The sequence below is a fragment of the Bremia lactucae genome, linkage group LG6, assembly GCF_004359215.1.
Source record: "Bremia lactucae strain SF5 linkage group LG6, whole genome shotgun sequence".
NCBI classification, from domain to species: Eukaryota; Oomycota; class Peronosporomycetes; order Peronosporales; family Peronosporaceae; genus Bremia; species Bremia lactucae.
Genome location: NC_090615.1, coordinates 130,014 through 149,474, shown reverse-complemented (window position 1 = coordinate 149,474; position 19,461 = coordinate 130,014). Strand labels below are relative to the sequence as shown.

The window sequence follows — 19,461 nt, the reverse complement described above, 5'->3', positions numbered from 1 at the left end:
GCAATCGAGAGTGGACTCTTCAGCTCTTTGCTTGGCCGAAAACATGGGCAACGCTGGATCGATGCACCTGGACGCTCTTGGCAACTCGCCGCCGAGACGATAAGCTGTGTATCAAGCGCATGACCAGCCAAGGCAGCACCCGAGAGTGTCACCGGCTCAAGGCGCCTACGTTGAACCGCTCGGACCGCAGTATGCGGCGCCGGACTTACGGCAAGGCTTCCCACCGCAACAGATGCCTCAACAAGCTCAGCAAGTGCCATGCCCTACGCATCGCGTGCCGGACGCACGTCAACGAAAGCTGGCGATCAGGAAGTTTGACGGTAGTGAGCTATACCATGGACTCGGCTCCGGTTTTCTTGATTGGGGGAGAACATTTCCCCGCCAAGTTACGATGGCCCAGCATGCGTGCGGATTCGCCTGGTCCGAGGAAGTTAAAGCTGACTTACTTGGACACTACTTGAGCGGAACCGCAGAGCGCTATTATAACAAGCAGCTGGAGTTATGGTGGACACAACTACCGACGCTGGATCATGTCATGGAAAGGCTCCATCAGACTTTCAAGACCACAATCACGGCTTCGCAGTCAATCCAGCTCTTCCCGGCGCGTAAAGACCCCAAGAGAAGTTGGCCGGAGCATTACCTTAACTTGGTTGCTGTCAGCGACGCGTGTGGTGGCGCGGACCAACAGGTGCTGGATAATATCGTGCATTATGCGTCAACGGAACTAAGTACGGTGCTTATGGCTAAGTACGATAACTCAAGAGTGGATTTTTTGCTCAAGCTGAGGAGCTCGCTCACTTCGCGCAGTCTGTAGAGCTAGAGTCGCGTAAGGGCCGGGCTCTAGGACGAGATGTTGTTGCGCTCGTGGACGAGGCCTCAGCAAAGAGGGAGACACGCACGTGCTTTGGGTGCGGAAAGGCCGGTCACATCAAGGCCAACTGTCGAAGCAAAGGTCGTAGTAGTTACGATGGTCGTCGTGGAAAGCATGGCGCAGACCTCGTTTTGGCGATCAACGATCGTGGACTCAAGAAGAAGAATCCGCATTTTGGTTATGCTGGAAAAGATGCGAAGGACGAGCATGACGAGTGGATCTTGGATAGTGGTTCAAGTCGTCACCTCGTGAAGGGAGGCTTCGTACCGCATGAAGGCTTCAAGCCTTGCATGCAGGACCTCTGATTCCTAAGAAATAATAAATTCCACGTGCTCAAGCCCGAATAAGGTTTTGAGCTTGTCATAAGCGGGGCGTTGCGCTTCTGACAATTCTGAAACCTCTTCATTTTCGTGAGAAATTAGTCTTGTAAAGACTCAGGCGTAAATTGACTACGAGTGCTACCAGGTGTAGCGGAGCTGAAGGATGAGAGCCTGTTGCTGGATGCACAAGACTGCAACTATCAGGTTCAAGTAACTATCTGGTTCAAGTCGTCACCTCGTGAAGGATGAGAGCCTGTTGCTGGATGCACAAGACTGCAACTATCAGTGCAACATGGCGGATGGAGAAACACTATCCCTGTCAAGAGTCGGTAGCGTCCGTTTATGCGTTATGGCAGGTGGCAAGGAGCGGACGGTCAAGCTTACCGAAGTATACCTTGCGACTGAACTCGAGCGCAACATTGTCTCATATGGAAAACTCGAGCTCAAGGGTTTTTGATTGGTGTACGATGGCGCGACGCGCTCGCTCGCCAATCGCAGCAATGGGGAAGTGGCTTTCGTTTTGACTATGGAGAGCAACGTGCTTACGTTAAGACTGTGGAAACATCGCACTTAAGGAGCATGCCAAGTGATGTACTAATGGCAATACTGGCTGAAGAAGGAGCGACTGAGTCATCGTTGGGAGTGCAGAGCGGTACGCTCATGCATTTTCACCAGCGACTTGGACACCTTTCCTTCGACACGGTGGAACGAATGGCGAAGGATCCTGCGTCAGGGATCAAACTCACGGATCGGCGCAGACTCACGTGTTTGTCATGTGCTGAAGGGAAGCAGACGAAGAATTCTCAATCGCAAAAGGACACCGGCGTAAATGCACCAATCGACAGGATTGGTGAAGTTATCTGCTCGGATCTGAAGGGACCTATGACGCCTAAGGACCGACATGGAAACAGATATCTCGTGAATTTTATTGATCACAAGTCGAATTACTGCCGCGTGTTTCTGGCCCCAACTAAGGATCAAGCAGCGAAGAAGTTTGAACACTTTTTGGTGTTTTTTGAAAAGCGATTTAATTGTCGTATTCACGTGCTACGTACGGACGGCGGCGGGGAGTACCAGAATGTGGACTTATTCTGCAAGCACACTGGAGTAGCCCGTCAAGTCTCAGAGGCAAGAAATCAAGCTTCGAACGTCAAGGCGGAGCGGATGCATCGGACCGTTCTCAATATGGCTCGGTCCATGATTTTTGCAAGCCGCCTGCCCTTGACATTTTGGGGAGACGCCGTCGAATACGCGGCGTACATCTTGAACAGGAGTCCGACAAGCGCAAACCTGCGACGCGCGTCTCCAATACAGGTTCTCACGAAGGTTGTCCCCGACTTGCGCAACATAGTGGTATTCGGCTCAAGTTGCACGGTCTATCGAGACCCTCGCAAGAACTCGCTCGCACAACGAGCACAAGTTGGCATTATCGTCGGGAGGAGCGACGAAACTAAAGGCTATCGAGTCTTTTTGCAAAAGGATAACGTCGTGGCCGTCACGCAGCATGTGATAAACATTGCGACGCTCAGTGACGAGCAAAATGAACAGCTTCAGCGCGCACTCAAATACGAAGATCAAGCCGGAACAGCTGTTTCCAGGAGTGTAGAATCGTCTGAATTGTCGACGGCGTCACTAGCGGTCTCATCAAAGCAGAAGAAGAAAGGGAAATTAACTGTGGGTAGCGGACGATCGAAGGAGAAGTCATGGACCCGCTCGTCACACGGCACGCGTGGTGCGTCGAAGCGAGCTCAGGAAGTCGCGGCACAGGAGGAGCCAGCGAGTAATACGAGCATCATAAACCATGTGTACGAGCGTGATCCGAAGAACTACGGCGAAGCAATGCGACGTCCTAAAAGCGAGGTTTGGAAGAAGGCGATGTGTGAAGAATTGGAGGCGCTCGAGAACAACGACGTTTGGCATCTTATCAAGCGTCCGAGCAGCAGCAATGCACTCCACACGAAGTGGATGTACAAGACAAAGATGACTGCTGATGGGGATGTCGAACGCCTTAAAGCGCGACTTGTGGCGTGCGGCAATGAGCAAGTGTTTGGAGTTGACTATGTCCTCACATTTGCTGCCGTGATGGACATGTCAACGGTGAAGATGATATTGGCTCTTGCAGCTACGTGGGGGTCGTCGCAAAAGCATGGCGACATCCCTAACGCCTACGTAAAGGCTGACAAAGAGGCTGATTTGGAGATACTTCTACAAGTACCAAGAGGAATGGACGTGAGCAGTGATACTATCAAGTCACTAGGGGCATCGAGCGTGAGTGAACTGGCTTTACAGCTTCGCAAGAGTTTGTACGGCCTTAAACAGGCCGGGAGGCTCTGGAGCCAATTACTACATGCACGGCTTATTGACGTTGGTTTCCAGCAGTGCGTGTCGGATATGTGTTTATACTGGAAGAAGGATGGGAGAGACCTCGTGATTGTCGGGGTCTACGTTGATGACTTGCTAGCTACTGGTACGGACGCGGCAGCAGTCGACCGTTTCTTCGCGAGTCTAAGCAGTCTGTCTATCAAGGACCTAGGAGCAGTCAACAAGTTCCTAGGAATGCGTGTGGAGATTGACAATGAAGGAGGATATATTATCGATCAAGAAGTTGCAATTAACGACATCCTGAAAGATCATGGTCTCGAAGATGCAAACTCAACGCGGACTGCCATCGGTGCAGATTGTTACGAGGTCCCGACAACAGACAGCGCTCTGCTTGTTGATGCAGAAGGAGGAGCTCCAAGCATTCGAAGCTTCCAATCGCTCGTCGGTAGTCTTCTCTGGGTGTCGAGATGTACGCGGCCAGACATTGCATTTGCCGTCCACAAGGCGACGCGCCAGACGCACCAGTCGCGAGTCCATGATTACAAGCTCGCGAAACGCATCGCGAGGTACTTGAAGGGTACCTGCAGCTTCAAGCTACGGATGACACCGGCGACGAGCGCGCGCGAGACAGTGAACTTGGAGTCGTACTCAGACGCGGACTTCGCTGCTGATAAGCTGGACCGAAAGTCGTTGACGGGCGGGGTCATCTTCTTGAACGGCATGGCGGTGAGTTGGACGGCCAAGAAACAAGGCGGCGTCTCTCTATCCACCATAAAAGCCGAATTTGTTGCCGCTTCGGAGCAAACGCGCGAGTTACTTGGGATCCGAGAGATGCTGCGCGAAATTGGGATGCCACCTGGACTGCCGATGACGCTGTACATCGATAATCCGCTATCAAGCAGCTGGATGGCGAGGCGTCTTCCTTGAAAGCCAAGCACATCGATGTGCGGCTCAAGTTTGTGCGGGACTACTCACGACGCGAGATTATACAGGCGCAGTACGTCAGGTCTGAAGCCCAGGTTGCTGACCTAATGACGAAGGCCCTGGATGCGGCCAAGCTTGCGTCGCTGTGCGAGTTGATGAGCCTCGGGTAGAGGCAGGACTCGAGGAAAAGAAGGGGATTATGGTGGTGCCGCAGTCGAGGAGGAGTGTTGAAGGAAGATTTGGACATGGGCAAGGACGGGGCGAGATACGACTGATGACACTACCTGTCTTTCCTGACCGGTCAACCTAGGTGTTGCACTGCAACCAACCGATTGATTGGTGAGGAAGTTTACAAGTTTGAACGGTTTACTGGTAGGCTAAAACGTAATAACAGAATCCTTTTTACTATCGAGCATTAATTTGAACAAGCACACCCACGGCGTCCTCTCATCTCGTAGATAAGCTTTAAGATACAATATGATACTGAAATGCGCAAATTATGTGCGTCGGCAGTATTGTTTGCTCTGTGAAAAGTAATACTGCATTCGAAATTCTCGCGTGTTTCTAAAGTGGCAGACTAGAGTCCAATATTCCACTTTCCGAAAAAACCGAAGTGATATTAGGTGTAATCAAAAAGAGCGATGCTCGATTCAGTGTTCATCTATTCTCTTTAGGATGTATACATGTGTTTTGGCAACATCCCAAACAATTGAGCAGCCTACATTCCAAAACCAATTTTTGTTGGGGTATGACAACACACTGCGTAAGAATGTCTTCGTGTAGGGAAAATGGAAAGTAAATTCGTTCTCTTAAAACCCGCATACATGTAACGTACTTAAATGTATCAGCTTCGCTTGCTTTTCTTCTTGTGTCGTTCACGGCAGTAACCGCCACATCAGCACGACAACGAATCGTCGCCTGATGTTCCACCTTTTACACTCCTCCTCGACGAGAAGTTTCCAATATTGGTCTTTTCCACGAGAAATTGAAACTTCTTTGTCGAAATTGTCTTGGTCAGGAAATCAGCGAGCTGTAACTTGGTTTCAATATACTCCAGCTGGATTATTTTTGACTTGATCACGGACAAAATGATAGCGTATATCAATGTGCTTCGCACGACTTTGATATCCTTTATTTTTCGCGATAGCAATCGCACTTTGATTGTCCTCGAACACAATTACTGGACCATTAAACTTGACCTTCATCTCCAGCAATAGCGATTTAGTCCACAAATACTTCTTGTATGCACAATGATAGAGCGACATATTCGGCTTCAGCAATCACTGTTTTGCATTTTTGACTTGAAAATCACGGGTGATCCGTTGATCATCATCATCACACCTGACGATGGGCGTCGATTGTCCTTATAACTGCCCCAATCAGCGTCACTAAATGCATTCAACTGCAGTTGGCGTGACTTGCTCCGATAGCAGATTCCATCCATAGCGGTTGACTTTAAATAACGCAGCACTCGGATGGCCGCATTCCAATGTTATTAACTTGGTTTTCTAAGTGTCGACTCAATTGACATACGCAAATGCAAATATCCGGGTCTTGTGCCGGTTGCCACGAAGAGAAGTGAACCCACCAAAGAACAATACGGACGATTGTTCATTTTTGGGTCCCTCACTTCACACTTTATCATGTTCTGGCCTTCAACACCCGGTTTATACACCGGTCTAGCATTATCTTAAGCAAAAAATTTCACTATTCTTGCTATACACACGCTTTGACTGATCTTGAGTCGTTTCTCCTCCATCTTGTAGTCAACTTCGATGCCCAGAATAAATCGCACTTTACGCAGTCTCTTAAGCTGAAATTTAGTCGACAATTCATCAGCAACTTGCTTAATTGAGTTGTACGAAATACCACCAATGAGCATGTCATCGACATATAACGTCACGTAAGTCCATGAAAAATTGTCAAATCGACGAACAAATACACACGGATCCGAAACCCACGCCACAAACCCCATGCTCTTAAAAACGCTTGAAATAGTCTTAAACCACGTTGCAGCAGCTTGTTTCAGTCCATACAGGCTTCAATTTAGCTTCAGCACTTGACTCGATTTCATTTTAACGCCCTCGGGTGTATTAATAAACACCTCTTCTTCGACAACACCATTGATAAATGCTGTATCGACATCATATTGGAATATAACCATCCCATAATGGCAACATACCGCGAAAAACACACGAATTGAACTCATGTTCGCGACCGGAGAATACGTGTCGTAGTAATAAATTCCATAGGTCTGACGATAACCTAGTGCCACAAGCCGAGCCTCATATCGCTAAATATCACCATTTTCATTTCGCTTGATGGCGAACACCCACTTAGTTCCAATTACCTTCTTGTTTAACGAATTTTCCACGGGACTCCACGTCTTTTTGCTATCTAGTGCCTTCAGTTCGGCCTTTATCGCTTCTTTCCACATCGTACTGTGTGGAGACTTCATAGCATCTTGGTTCGTTGATGGGGTTTCAAATGCCGCATTAGCTTGATCATACTCAATACGATATCGTTTGAGGCACGTTCCACAGGTTATCTCCACGTGACGAAACGATAGCATCTGACATCCCAACCGGAACCAAAGCTTGTGAGTCTGGACTTGGAGGAGGTATTGCAAGAGGGTTATTGTGAACACTAACACGAGATGAATGTGTCTCCAGACTGTCATCGAGATAAGTCCATCCCTCCCTGGGCACAATCGCCTGAATATCATCCTCAATTAAATCAGCTGGCTCCATGTACACGTCATCGATATCAAAAGCAATATCATCTCCATGTCCATACTCTAGACATGTACCCAACGACATAAATTCTTGAGGAGGCGAGACTATTTGACCACCGTTAGTTTGATCAACCTCCATAGGTTCATTTTCATCGTGATTCGAGGAAATTGGTGATTGAACCCTGATATCATCGTCTCCTTCGCCATTTGTTTCTGCATGCTGACGAATTGATACAGGTGCGTCATCAACAACTTGAACATACTTCGTCCGTGGCTGTTCTTGAAATGTCACTGACCTTGTGACTTCAAGTTTTTCTGAATTATAATTCCAGACACGATAACCCTTCACTTCGTGTAAATAACCAAGAAACATGCACCGAAATGCCTTCTTGTCCAATTTTGCACGTTTCGTTTTGTCAATGTGTGCGTAATCTTGAGCACCAAAAACGCGCATGTGTGATATGTCTGGCTTCAAGCCAAAAGACATCTCAATTGGAGTCTTCGTCGGGGATGAAGCGCACGTAACCCGGTTGGTCACATATACAGCTGTATTTATAGCTTCAGCCCACCACTTCTTTTCCACTTGCGTGTGATTTAGCATCGACCTTGCACGTTCCGTCAGTGTCCTATTCATTCGTTCAGCCATTTTATTTTGCTGGGGGGAATATGGCACTGTCGCTTGGTGTACTATGCCAGCCTTGCAACAAACTTCTGCGAATTTTTGTTCATGTATTCGCCACCATTGTCGGTGCGAATGCATTTGATCTTGGAATTCAGTTGGTTTTCCATCATCGACTTGTATTCGATAAACTTTCCCAGCACTTCAGACTTATTAGCGATGAAGTATGTCACCACGTAGCGCGAAAAATCATCCAGGAATGTAACTACGTATCGTGCTCCTCCTTGAGCCTTTGTCTCCATTGGACCCATCACATCACTGTGGACAATTTGGACCAGTGATTTTGTCTTCACTTTGCCGTGACTTGAATTTGGAAATGGTTTGTCTAACGACTTTCTAGTCACAAATCCCTCGCAAACTTCGTCTTGATCGTCGACATCATCACCCGAAGCTTGCACATTTATTCCTTCTACACAATTGTGTAGATTTTTTCAACGTCTTCATTGGAAGATGTCCTAGTCGTGCATGCCACACACTAGGACTCTCATCTTTAATTCCACAACCAAACACTTCGCTTGTGAATGCCGACCCTAAAGTTGCACATTCCATCCAAATAAATTCTCCAATTTGTTTACTTTCGCCACCACATCTTGACCATTCCTTATCACACATGTTTTGTTCGTAAAAGTTGCATCCAATCCCTTTTCCGATAGTAAAGAAACTGAAAGCAGTCTGCGATCCAGCTCTGGAACGTACAGCACGTCTTCAATGCGAATTGGCACATTGTTTTTTAGAATATTTCGAATCGTACCAATTCCAGCAGCCATAACTGTCACCCATTTGCGATCGAGATGCCGATTAGTCGATTCAACGATCGAATCTCCAAAAATTCATCTTGGTATGGGCACATGTGACTTCTCGTACCACTGTCGAGTAGCCAACCTTCCGAACCATGTTCACTAACAGTAAACGCTTGCTCGTTGTTTTTCTCGTTGGTTTGGCTCTTCCAACAGTCTTGTTTCTTATGACCCTGTTTTCCACATACAAAACACGTCCCGGTAAACTTGGTTCTTGTTTCATCCGACCAAAAAACTTTGCCCTTGAAATTTCTTGTAGCCTTAAATGCAAGTTCACTTTTCTCCTTGCGAGTAATGCCTTCGTATTCACGACGAAGCATTTCTTTGGCTTGGAAAATATCAATTTCTTTCATGTTCTCAATGATTCTGATGATCTGATCATACTCATCAGACAAGCTTCCAAGCAGTATAACGAGCTGCTCGTCAGACGAAACTTCGTCTCCGATGGCTTGCATGGACATGCACAGCTCATCAAACTTTAGAAGTGGTCTAGTACACTCTCTCCCTTCTACAGCTTGAATTCATGCAACTGCCGACGCATCTGCACACGGTTGTGAATATTTCTTCGAAGAAAAAAACTCTTTAATATCTCCCAAGCTTCTGCAGCCGTGCTTGCATCGCGAACCATGGACTGTAGACTTGGGGTGATTGACTTACACATAATCGCGAAGGCCTTCATATCATTGACTTTCCATATCGACGCGTCGGCCCTTGTGGCACTCGATGCCTTCGTCGCGTCGATGTGCTCCAGTAGCCCTTTCTTGGCTAGTTTCATCCGAGCATTAAAATTCCTATACAAAGTAGTTGTCCATGTTGAGATCGTCATTCGCCTCACCCAAGTTTGGGCTCATAGGGTATGACAACATGCGTAAGAATGTCTTCGTGTAGGCAAAATGGAAAGTAAATTCGTTCTTTTAAAACCCTCATACATGTAACGTACTTAAATGTAGCAGCTTCGCTTGCTCTTCTCTTGTGTCATTCACGACAGTAACCGCCACATCAGCACGACAACGAACCGTCGCCTGATGTACCACCTTCAACAATTTTGACACTCGATGTGTCGAAAGTTCCAACATATGCATGAGGAGAAAGACAGCTGCATTTTTTTGTGCCAGCACAATCCTTCAAGACCTGATAAGTGACTTTGAACAGCACGCATAGTGGAAAAGCGCTCCATTTTTGAAATGTACGCACCGGCAATAAAGTTGCGACGCGTTACTGGTATAGCACGATTATAAAGTATTTGACTTCGCTAGGTGTTCAAGCTTCAGCTGGGAAGTTGTAGGCGGGCTTGTCGTAATGCGGCCACGCTCTACTAAGACACACACCCTAGCACAGCGAGGAAGCGGTTAAACCTGCTTCTCTTGCGTGCAGTGAGGTAGTTGTGGTGGGCGCGTTAGCGACCTCACCCAACACTTTTAGAACTCTGGTCAATTGTCGTCACGGGAGCGGTAATCCGGCTCCTCGTGCGCATTTACCAAGTAGGAAGTAGTTTTCAGACTGATTTATATTTAATAGAATTAAATACAAATACCTTTTTTTACCTATTTAAATGTTATCTCTATAGATAACATCTAATATGTATTGCGAGCGTATCTTTCTAGATACCTCGCGTAACGGATGACGCTAGCCGTCATCACGGATGACGCTGGGCGTCATCCCTCCTAACGTGAATGCACCCATGTGCATCACATCCACAAGGGTTGGTCACAAATGTGCACCACACCCGAGTGNTTTTTTGTTGAGAAATTGACACGGAAGCTAGTTGAGAGCGTGGCAGAGGAGATTAAGCTCATTGAATCGAACCAATCCAAACTCGAGGACAATACGGAAGATGAAAGCAGCAGAACGTCTAAAGTGCCCGTGAATTTGATGCGGTTCGTAATGATGCTGTACAACTTTGGAGTTGTGCACTGCAGCCTCGTGTACGATCTCTTTCGATCTTTTGTGCAGAGTTTCTCGACCACCGACATTGAGCTCATTCACCAACTCTTAAAAATTGGCGGTGCACAGCTTCGTGCGGACGATCCCGACGCTTTGCGTCAGATGGTGGCCGCCGTGCAGCAAAAAGTAGGTGAGGTGCATCATACGATTGATAAAACGCAACCTCCGGAACGTATCGGCTTTATTCTCGACCTAATTTATGATCTTAACAAGTCGTCCAAGCAAGCTAAGCGAAGAACAGAGAGTGCAAGTGGTGGGGTCCTTGACCTTGCGCCATTAAAAAAGTGGCTTGGCCGCGTAAAGACACGATGCGGGAATGCCAACAATCCGCTACGTGTGTCGTTGCAGGAGCTTTTACACGCGGATGAAGATGGTCGCTGGTGGATTGTCGGAGGTACGTGGGTCGGCTTTCAGCAAAAGTTGGCCAGTGACGACGTTAATGACGACGAAAACGCTGTGGAGACCAACCGATTACTCCAACTTGCAGAAAAACAGCGCATGAATACTGACGTTCGCAAGAAAATATTTGTGGCGCTGATGGGTGCTAATGACTGCTTTGATGCGTATGAGCGATTGATGCAATTGCATTTAAAAGAAAAACAGGAACGCGAAATCGTGCGCGTTTTGCTGCGCTGCGGTGGCCAAGAGAATCGATTTAACAAGTTTTACCTTGCACTGGCTGAAAAATTGTGTGAAATGGATTCGCGGTACAAATTTACCTTCCAGCTTGCATTTTGGGATATTTTCAAGCAAATGGAGACATTGAAACCCCGGACGTTATTCAACCAAGCCCAAATTCTGGCTGGCCTTGTGCTTCGGGGACACTTGTCCCTTTCGTGCTTAAAGGTGCTCGACTTTACGCAATTAGAAGAAAAGAGTATTTTGTTTCTACGTGTTATTATGGAAGAAATCCTTAAAGTCGAGAGCGAATTCGAAATGGCGCAGGTGTTTCATCGCCTGCTACAGACGAAGAAGGCCCAGCTTACAATTGACGGACTCGCAGTGTTTTTTCACCAGCATTTGACAAGTTTTTGCAACGAGCCAGATCAAAAAGTGCAGACGTTATTGAAACGACGTGTTAAGAGTGTCAAAAGCTTACTGGACCAACTAGCCAAGTCTGCTGCGCTTGCAGATAGAGAAGCTAATTATTAAGACAACTTTGGGATTTTCATGCAATGTCTAAATTTAATAAGTGCAAACAACAGTTTTGATAAATTTTGCAGGGTTGCCTGCATAAACACTCATGGGAGGAACGTCCTTGGTCACCACACTACCAGCGCCAATGACGGCACCGTAACCAATAGTCATTCCAGGCAAAATCACAGCATTGCCACCGATCCAAACGTCATCCTCTATCGTGATTGCCTTTCCCAGTTCGTACCCTGAATTCCGTGCCTTTGGGCCTAATGGGTGCGTCGCCGTATAGAGCTCCACGTTTGGGGCTAACATGACTCAATTTCCGATAGTGATTGCATAAACGTCGAGCAAGACACAATTATAGTTCATGTAGACGTCATCTCCCAACCGAATGTTAGAGCCGTAGTCGCATCGAAACGGCATTTCGATCAAGCACTTCTGGCCCTTCGTTCCTAGTAGCTTATTAAGGATTTCTTGGGCTTCCTCGGTCTCAGCACCATCGAGGTCGTTATATATTTTCACCAACCTGCGAGCTTCCTGTCGGGTCTGAAGCAGATCGGCGTCCATAGTAGAGCTCCCCCTTCAGCATTTTAGACCCATTCTACAATGAAGAGCAGATTGCAAACTAATGAACGCAGTTTTGATACATTGTGGAGCACACATAACTATGCTACTAGTATCATTTAAAAATTGAAATAGAGACTTTTTGATAGATGACAAGTATATTTAATATTGTAAGTCTTCATCTTGTACAAGGTAAGCTCAAATTGAATAACAGTATCAATTCTAGAATGTAGTTGGACGAGTCTTTATTTCTGTATTTAAATTCAAGTTTTTATTCCCATAAATTTTAAGATAGGTCCTTTTTCCTTACTCAACTAAAATGGCCCCATTATTACCTATTTGTGATTCGATGTAGCCACAACCCTTAATTATCTATTTCTGTATATATGAGAGTAGCGTAATGGTAGCAACTTGCTTGCGCTCATGGTGGGTACAAAGAAAGACCACTAAGATTGGCCTATTTGAAAGATAAGCCTTAGCTGGAGCGCCAAACACTAACTAACATGCATGCGCAAGAGCGCACCTCCGACCCTTGTCGCTTATTTCCAGCTCAACTTCTCCCTCGTGCACGATTGCGCTCTTGGCTTTTTCTCACCTGTTAAAAACAGTGCATCTAACATCGCCAACCGAAAACACGGTTTCTGATGTTCTTAGGGCAATCACACTCATTACACTACTATCATGTAGATAGTTAAGGTGTGTGGCTATAGCGATTCCTAGTTTAGGGGGGCGTGATTGTGTACCAAAACCAAAAGGGTTTACAAAAGGAATTACTGTTGATTTTTGGATGCAGTGGAATGACCATACATTGAAGATATTGCCTACACCGGTTAGATATCTTAATAATTTATTCCATCAATATTAAGTAAAGATAGTTCAGTAAACTATCCGCATTGTACTCTTCGAGATATCTTTCCAAAGCGCGACCCGTTTCATCAACTTTAATCGGAACGACCACGCGACAGGAAATTTATTATGTAGAGGTACAATATCGTTGCGTAAGAGCTTATAAGAAGCTAATGTGCCCATACTCATGCCGAAAGGTGAGAAACATTATAAATTATAAAAGCACTTTCAAGAATAATTTGCTGCACAACTATCTCACCAAATCTGCTAATATTGATGCAGTCAGACATTAGCTTTATTGATTGGTTGATTTATGTTTAAATCAACCCCGCCGATCGTCATAAGACACGATTGTGCGGTGCGCAAGCATGCGCCATACACAGTTTGTTATTTATATAATAAAGTCAGTACTAGATAGAAGCATAATATGAATTACCCAGATGCCAGCTCACCCACGGCGTCCTCTCATCTCGTAGATAAGCTTTAAGATACAACATGATAATGAAATGCGCAAATTATGTGCGTGGGCAGTATTGTTTGCTCTGTGAAAAGTAACACTGCATTCGAAATTCTCGCGTGTTTCTAAAGTGGCAGACTAGAGTCCAATATTCCACTTTACCGAAAAAAACGAAGCGATATTAGGTGTAATCAAAAAGAGCGATGCATGTAGCTCGCTCGATTCAGTGTTCATCTATTCTCTTTAGGATGTATACATGTGTTTTGGCAACATCCCAAACAATTGAGCAGCCTACATTCCAAAACCAATTTTTGTTGGGGTATGACAACACACTGCGTAAGAATGTCTTCGTGTAGGCAAAATGGAAAGTAAATTCGTTCTTTTAAAACCCTCATACATGCAACGTACTTAAATGTAACAGCTTCGCTTGCTTTTCTTCTTGTGTCATTCACGACAGTAACCGCCACATCAGCACGACAACGAACCGTCGCCTGATGTTCCACCTTTTACACTCCTCCTCGACGAGAAGTTTCCAATATTGGTCTTGTCCACGAGAAATTGAAACTTCTTTGTCGAAATTGTCTTGGTCAGGAAATCAGCGAGCTGTAACTTGGTTTCAATATACTCCAGCTGGATTACCTTGTTTTTGACTTGACCACGGACAAAATGATAGCGTATATCAATGTGCTTCGCACGACTTTGATAGCCTTCATTTTTCGCGATAGCAATCGCACTTTGATTGTCCTTGAACACAATAACTGGACCATTAAACTTGACCTCATCTCCAGCAATAGCGATTTAGTCCACAATACTTCTTGTAGCACAATGATAGAGCCACACATTCGGCTTCAGCAATCACTGTTTTGCATTTTTGACTTGAAAATCACGGGTGATCCGTTGATCATCATCATCACACCTGACTTTGAGCGTCGATTGTCCTTATTACTGCCCCAATCAGCGTCACTAAATGCACTCAACTGCAGTTGGCGTGACTTGCTCCGATAGAAGATTCCATCCATAGCGGTTGACTTTAAATAACGCAGCACTCGATAGCCGCATTCCAATGTTCTTCACTTGGTTTTTCTAAGTGTCGACTCAATTGACACACCGCGAATGCAATATCGGGTCTTGTGCCGGTTGCCACGTAGAGAAGTGAACCCACCAATGAACGATACGGACGATTTTTCATTTTTGGGTCCATCACTTCACACTTTATCATGTTCTGGCCTTCCACACCCGGATTATACACCGGCCTAGCATTATCTTGATTGAATTTTTCAACCATTCTTGCTATACACGCGCTTTGACTGATCTTGAGTCGTTTCTCCTCCATCTTGTAGTCAACTTCGATGCCCAGAACAAATCGCACTTTACCCAGTCTCTTGAGCTGAAATTTAGTAGACAATTCATCAGCAACTTGCTTAATTGAGTCGTACGAAAGGCCACCAATGAGCATGTCATCGACATATAACGTCACGTAAGTCCATGAAAAATTGTCAAATCGACGAACAAATACACACGGATCCGAAACGCACGCCACAAACCCCATGCTCTTGAAAACGCCTGAAATAGTCTTAAACCATGTTGCAGCAGCTTGTTTCAGTCCATACAGGCTTCGATTTAGCTTCAGCACTTGACTCGATTTCATTTTAACGCCCTCGGGTGTATTAATAAACACCTCTTCTTCGAGAACACCATTGATAAATGCTGTATCGACATCATATTGGAATATAACCATCCCATAATGGCAACATACCGCGAAAAACACACGAATTGAACTCATGTTCGCGACCGGAGAATACGTGTCGTAGTAATAAATTCCATAGGTCTGACGATAACCTAGTGCCACAAGCCGAGCCTCATATCGCTAAATATCACCATTTTCATTTCGCTTGATGGCGAACACCCACTTAGTTCCAATTACCTTCTTGTTTAACGAATTTTCCACGGGACTCCACGTCTTTTTGCTATCTAGTGCCTTCAGTTCGGCCTTTATCGCTTCTTTCCACATCGTACTGTGTGGAGACTTCATAGCATCTTGGTTCGTTGATGGGGTTTCAAATGCCGCATTAGCTTGATCATACTCAATACGATATCGTTTGAGGCACGTTCCACAGGTTATCTCCACGTGACGAAACGATAGCATCTGACATCCCAACCGGAACCAAAGCTTGTGAGTCTGGACTTGGAGGAGGTATTGCAAGAGGGTTATTGTGAACACTAACACGAGATGAATGTGTCTCCAGACTGTCATCGAGATAAGTCCATCCCTCCCTGGGCACAATCGCCTGAATATCATCCTCAATTAAATCAGCTGGCTCCATGTACACGTCATCGATATCAAAAGCAATATCATCTCCATGTCCATACTCTAGACATGTACCCAACGACATAAATTCTTGAGGAGGCGAGACTATTTGACCACCGTTAGTTTGATCAACCTCCATAGGTTCATTTTCATCGTGATTCGAGGAAATTGGTGATTGAACCCTGATATCATCGTCTCCTTCGCCATTTGTTTCTGCATGCTGACGAATTGATACAGGTGCGTCATCAACAACTTGAACATACTTCGTCCGTGGCTGTTCTTGAAATGTCACTGACCTTGTGACTTCAAGTTTTTCTGAATTATAATTCCAGACACGATAACCCTTCACTTCGTGTAAATAACCAAGAAACATGCACCGAAATGCCTTCTTGTCCAATTTTGCACGTTTCGTTTTGTCAATGTGTGCGTAATCTTGAGCACCAAAAACGCGCATGTGTGATATGTCTGGCTTCAAGCCAAAAGACATCTCAATTGGAGTCTTCGTCGGGGATGAAGCGCACGTAACCCGGTTGGTCACATATACAGCTGTATTTATAGCTTCAGCCCACCACTTCTTTTCCACTTGCGTGTGATTTAGCATCGACCTTGCACGTTCCGTCAGTGTCCTATTCATTCGTTCAGCCATTTTATTTTGCTGGGGGGAATATGGCACTGTCGCTTGGTGTACTATGCCAGCCTTGCAACAAACTTCTGCGAATTTTTGTTCATGTATTCGCCACCATTGTCGGTGCGAATGCATTTGATCTTGGAATTCAGTTGGTTTTCCATCATCGACTTGTATTCGATAAACTTTCCCAGCACTTCAGACTTATTAGCGATGAAGTATGTCACCACGTAGCGCGAAAAATCATCCAGGAATGTAACTACGTATCGTGCTCCTCCTTGAGCCTTTGTCTCCATTGGACCCATCACATCACTGTGGACAATTTGGACCAGTGATTTTGTCTTCACTTTGCCGTGACTTGAATTTGGAAATGGTTTGTCTAACGACTTTCTAGTCACAAATCCCTCGCAAACTTCGTCTTGATCGTCGACATCATCACCCGAAGCTTGCACATTTATTCCTTCTACACAATTGTGTAGATTTTTTCAACGTCTTCATTGGAAGATGTCCTAGTCGTGCATGCCACACACTAGGACTCTCATCTTTAATTCCACAACCAAACACTTCGCTTGTGAATGCCGACCCTAAAGTTGCACATTCCATCCAAATAAATTCTCCAATTTGTTTACTTTCGCCACCACATCTTGACCATTCCTTATCACACATGTTTTGTTCGTAAAAGTTGCATCCAATCCCTTTTCCGATAGTAAAGAAACTGAAAGCAGTCTGCGATCCAGCTCTGGAACGTACAGCACGTCTTCAATGCGAATTGGCACATTGTTTTTTAGAATATTTCGAATCGTACCAATTCCAGCAGCCATAACTGTCACCCATTTGCGATCGAGATGCCGATTAGTCGATTCAACGATCGAATCTCCAAAAATTCATCTTGGTATGGGCACATGTGACTTCTCGTACCACTGTCGAGTAGCCAACCTTCCGAACCATGTTCACTAACAGTAAACGCTTGCTCGTTGTTTTTCTCGTTGGTTTGGCTCTTCCAACAGTCTTGTTTCTTATGACCCTGTTTTCCACATACAAAACACGTCCCGGTAAACTTGGTTCTTGTTTCATCCGACCAAAAAACTTTGCCCTTGAAATTTCTTGTAGCCTTAAATGCAAGTTCACTTTTCTCCTTGCGAGTAATGCCTTCGTATTCACGACGAAGCATTTCTTTGGCTTGGAAAATATCAATTTCTTTCATGTTCTCAATGATTCTGATGATCTGATCATACTCATCAGACAAGCTTCCAAGCAGTATAACGAGCTGCTCGTCAGACGAAACTTCGTCTCCGATGGCTTGCATGGACATGCACAGCTCATCAAACTTTAGAAGTGGTCTAGTACACTCTCTCCCTTCTACAGCTTGAATTCATGCAACTGCCGACGCATCTGCACACGGTTGTGAATATTTCTTCGAAGAAAAAAACTCTTTAATATCTCCCAAGCTTCTGCAGCCGTGCTTGCATCGCGAACCATGGACTGTAGACTTGGGGTGATTGACTTACACATAATCGCGAAGGCCTTCATATCATTGACTTTCCATATCGACGCGTCGGCCCTTGTGGCACTCGATGCCTTCGTCGCGTCGATGTGCTCCAGTAGCCCTTTCTTGGCTAGTTTCATCCGAGCATTAAAATTCCTATACAAAGTAGTTGTCCATGTTGAGATCGTCATTCGCCTCACCCAAGTTTGGGCTCATAGGGTATGACAACATGCGTAAGAATGTCTTCGTGTAGGCAAAATGGAAAGTAAATTCGTTCTTTTAAAACCCTCATACATGTAACGTACTTAAATGTAGCAGCTTCGCTTGCTCTTCTCTTGTGTCATTCACGACAGTAACCGCCACATCAGCACGACAACGAACCGTCGCCTGATGTACCACCTTCAACAATTTTGACACTCGATGTGTCGAAAGTTCCAACATATGCATGAGGAGAAAGACAGCTGCATTTTTTTGTGCCAGCACAATCCTTCAAGACCTGATAAGTGACTTTGAACAGCACGCATAGTGGAAAAGCGCTCCATTTTTGAAATGTACGCACCGGCAATAAAGTTGCGACGCGTTACTGGTATAGCACGATTATAAAGTATTTGACTTCGCTAGGTGTTCAAGCTTCAGCTGGGAAGTTGTAGGCGGGCTTGTCGTAATGCGGCCACGCTCTACTAAGACACACACCCTAGCACAGCGAGGAAGCGGTTAAACCTGCTTCTCTTGCGTGCAGTGAGGTAGTTGTGGTGGGCGCGTTAGCGACCTCACCCAACACTTTTAGAACTCTGGTCAATTGTCGTCACGGGAGCGGTAATCCGGCTCCTCGTGCGCATTTACCAAGTAGGAAGTAGTTTTCAGACTGATTTATATTTAATAGAATTAAATACAAATACCTTTTTTTACCTATTTAAATGTTATCTCTATAGATAACATCTAATATGTATTGCGAGCGTATCTTTCTAGATACCTCGCGTAACGGATGACGCTAGCCGTCATCACGGATGACGCTGGGCGTCATCCCTCCTAACGTGAATGCACCCATGTGCATCACATCCACAAGGTTGGTCACAAATGTGCACCTCACCCGAGTGTTGGGTCTAATTACTATTATGTAGTAATTGACCATTCCCTTAAGTACACCAAATGTACTTAACGGACTGTGTAACATTAGGGCAACTTTAGTCCGTTACACCATCCCCTCTTTAAGAACAAATTTACATTTTTTAAATTCGTCAAAGAGGAGAGAGGAACTGCGAGCAGCTTTACGCGCCGCTAGTTCACTCGATCACTCTAGCGCACGTGTTTCCATACACGGCGCCCAAGATGCCACCTAAAAGGGGCCACGTTGGTGGGTCGTCTGCGAAGACGCCCACTCAACCTCGCACTAAGCGCACGCGCCGCGTTAATTCGCCGGCCGCGTCTAATGCCTTAGTCGGAACGC

At 45.6% G+C, this 19,461-nt stretch overlaps 3 protein-coding genes across 3 annotated transcripts; 1 reads left to right on the top strand and 2 right to left on the bottom strand.

The window, feature by feature from the left end:
- Positions 1–10,534: 10,534 nt before the first annotated feature.
- On the top strand, positions 10,535–11,743 carry CCR75_005047 (uncharacterized protein; the record flags this gene model as incomplete). Its single annotated transcript, XM_067963132.1, has 1 exon — positions 10,535–11,743. One exon carries the CDS (start codon positions 10,535–10,537, stop codon positions 11,741–11,743), a length of 1,209 nt encoding a protein of 402 aa, XP_067819006.1.
- Positions 11,744–11,776: 33 nt separating this feature from the next.
- On the bottom strand, positions 11,777–12,040 carry CCR75_005048 (uncharacterized protein; the record flags this gene model as incomplete). Its single annotated transcript, XM_067963133.1, has 1 exon — positions 11,777–12,040. One exon carries the CDS (start codon positions 12,038–12,040, stop codon positions 11,777–11,779), a length of 264 nt encoding a protein of 87 aa, XP_067819009.1.
- A 3-nt stretch (positions 12,041–12,043) lies between these two features.
- On the bottom strand, positions 12,044–12,295 carry CCR75_005049 (uncharacterized protein; the record flags this gene model as incomplete). Its single annotated transcript, XM_067963134.1, has 1 exon — positions 12,044–12,295. One exon carries the CDS (start codon positions 12,293–12,295, stop codon positions 12,044–12,046), a length of 252 nt encoding a protein of 83 aa, XP_067819010.1.
- Between the last annotated feature and the right edge of the window lie 7,166 nt (positions 12,296–19,461).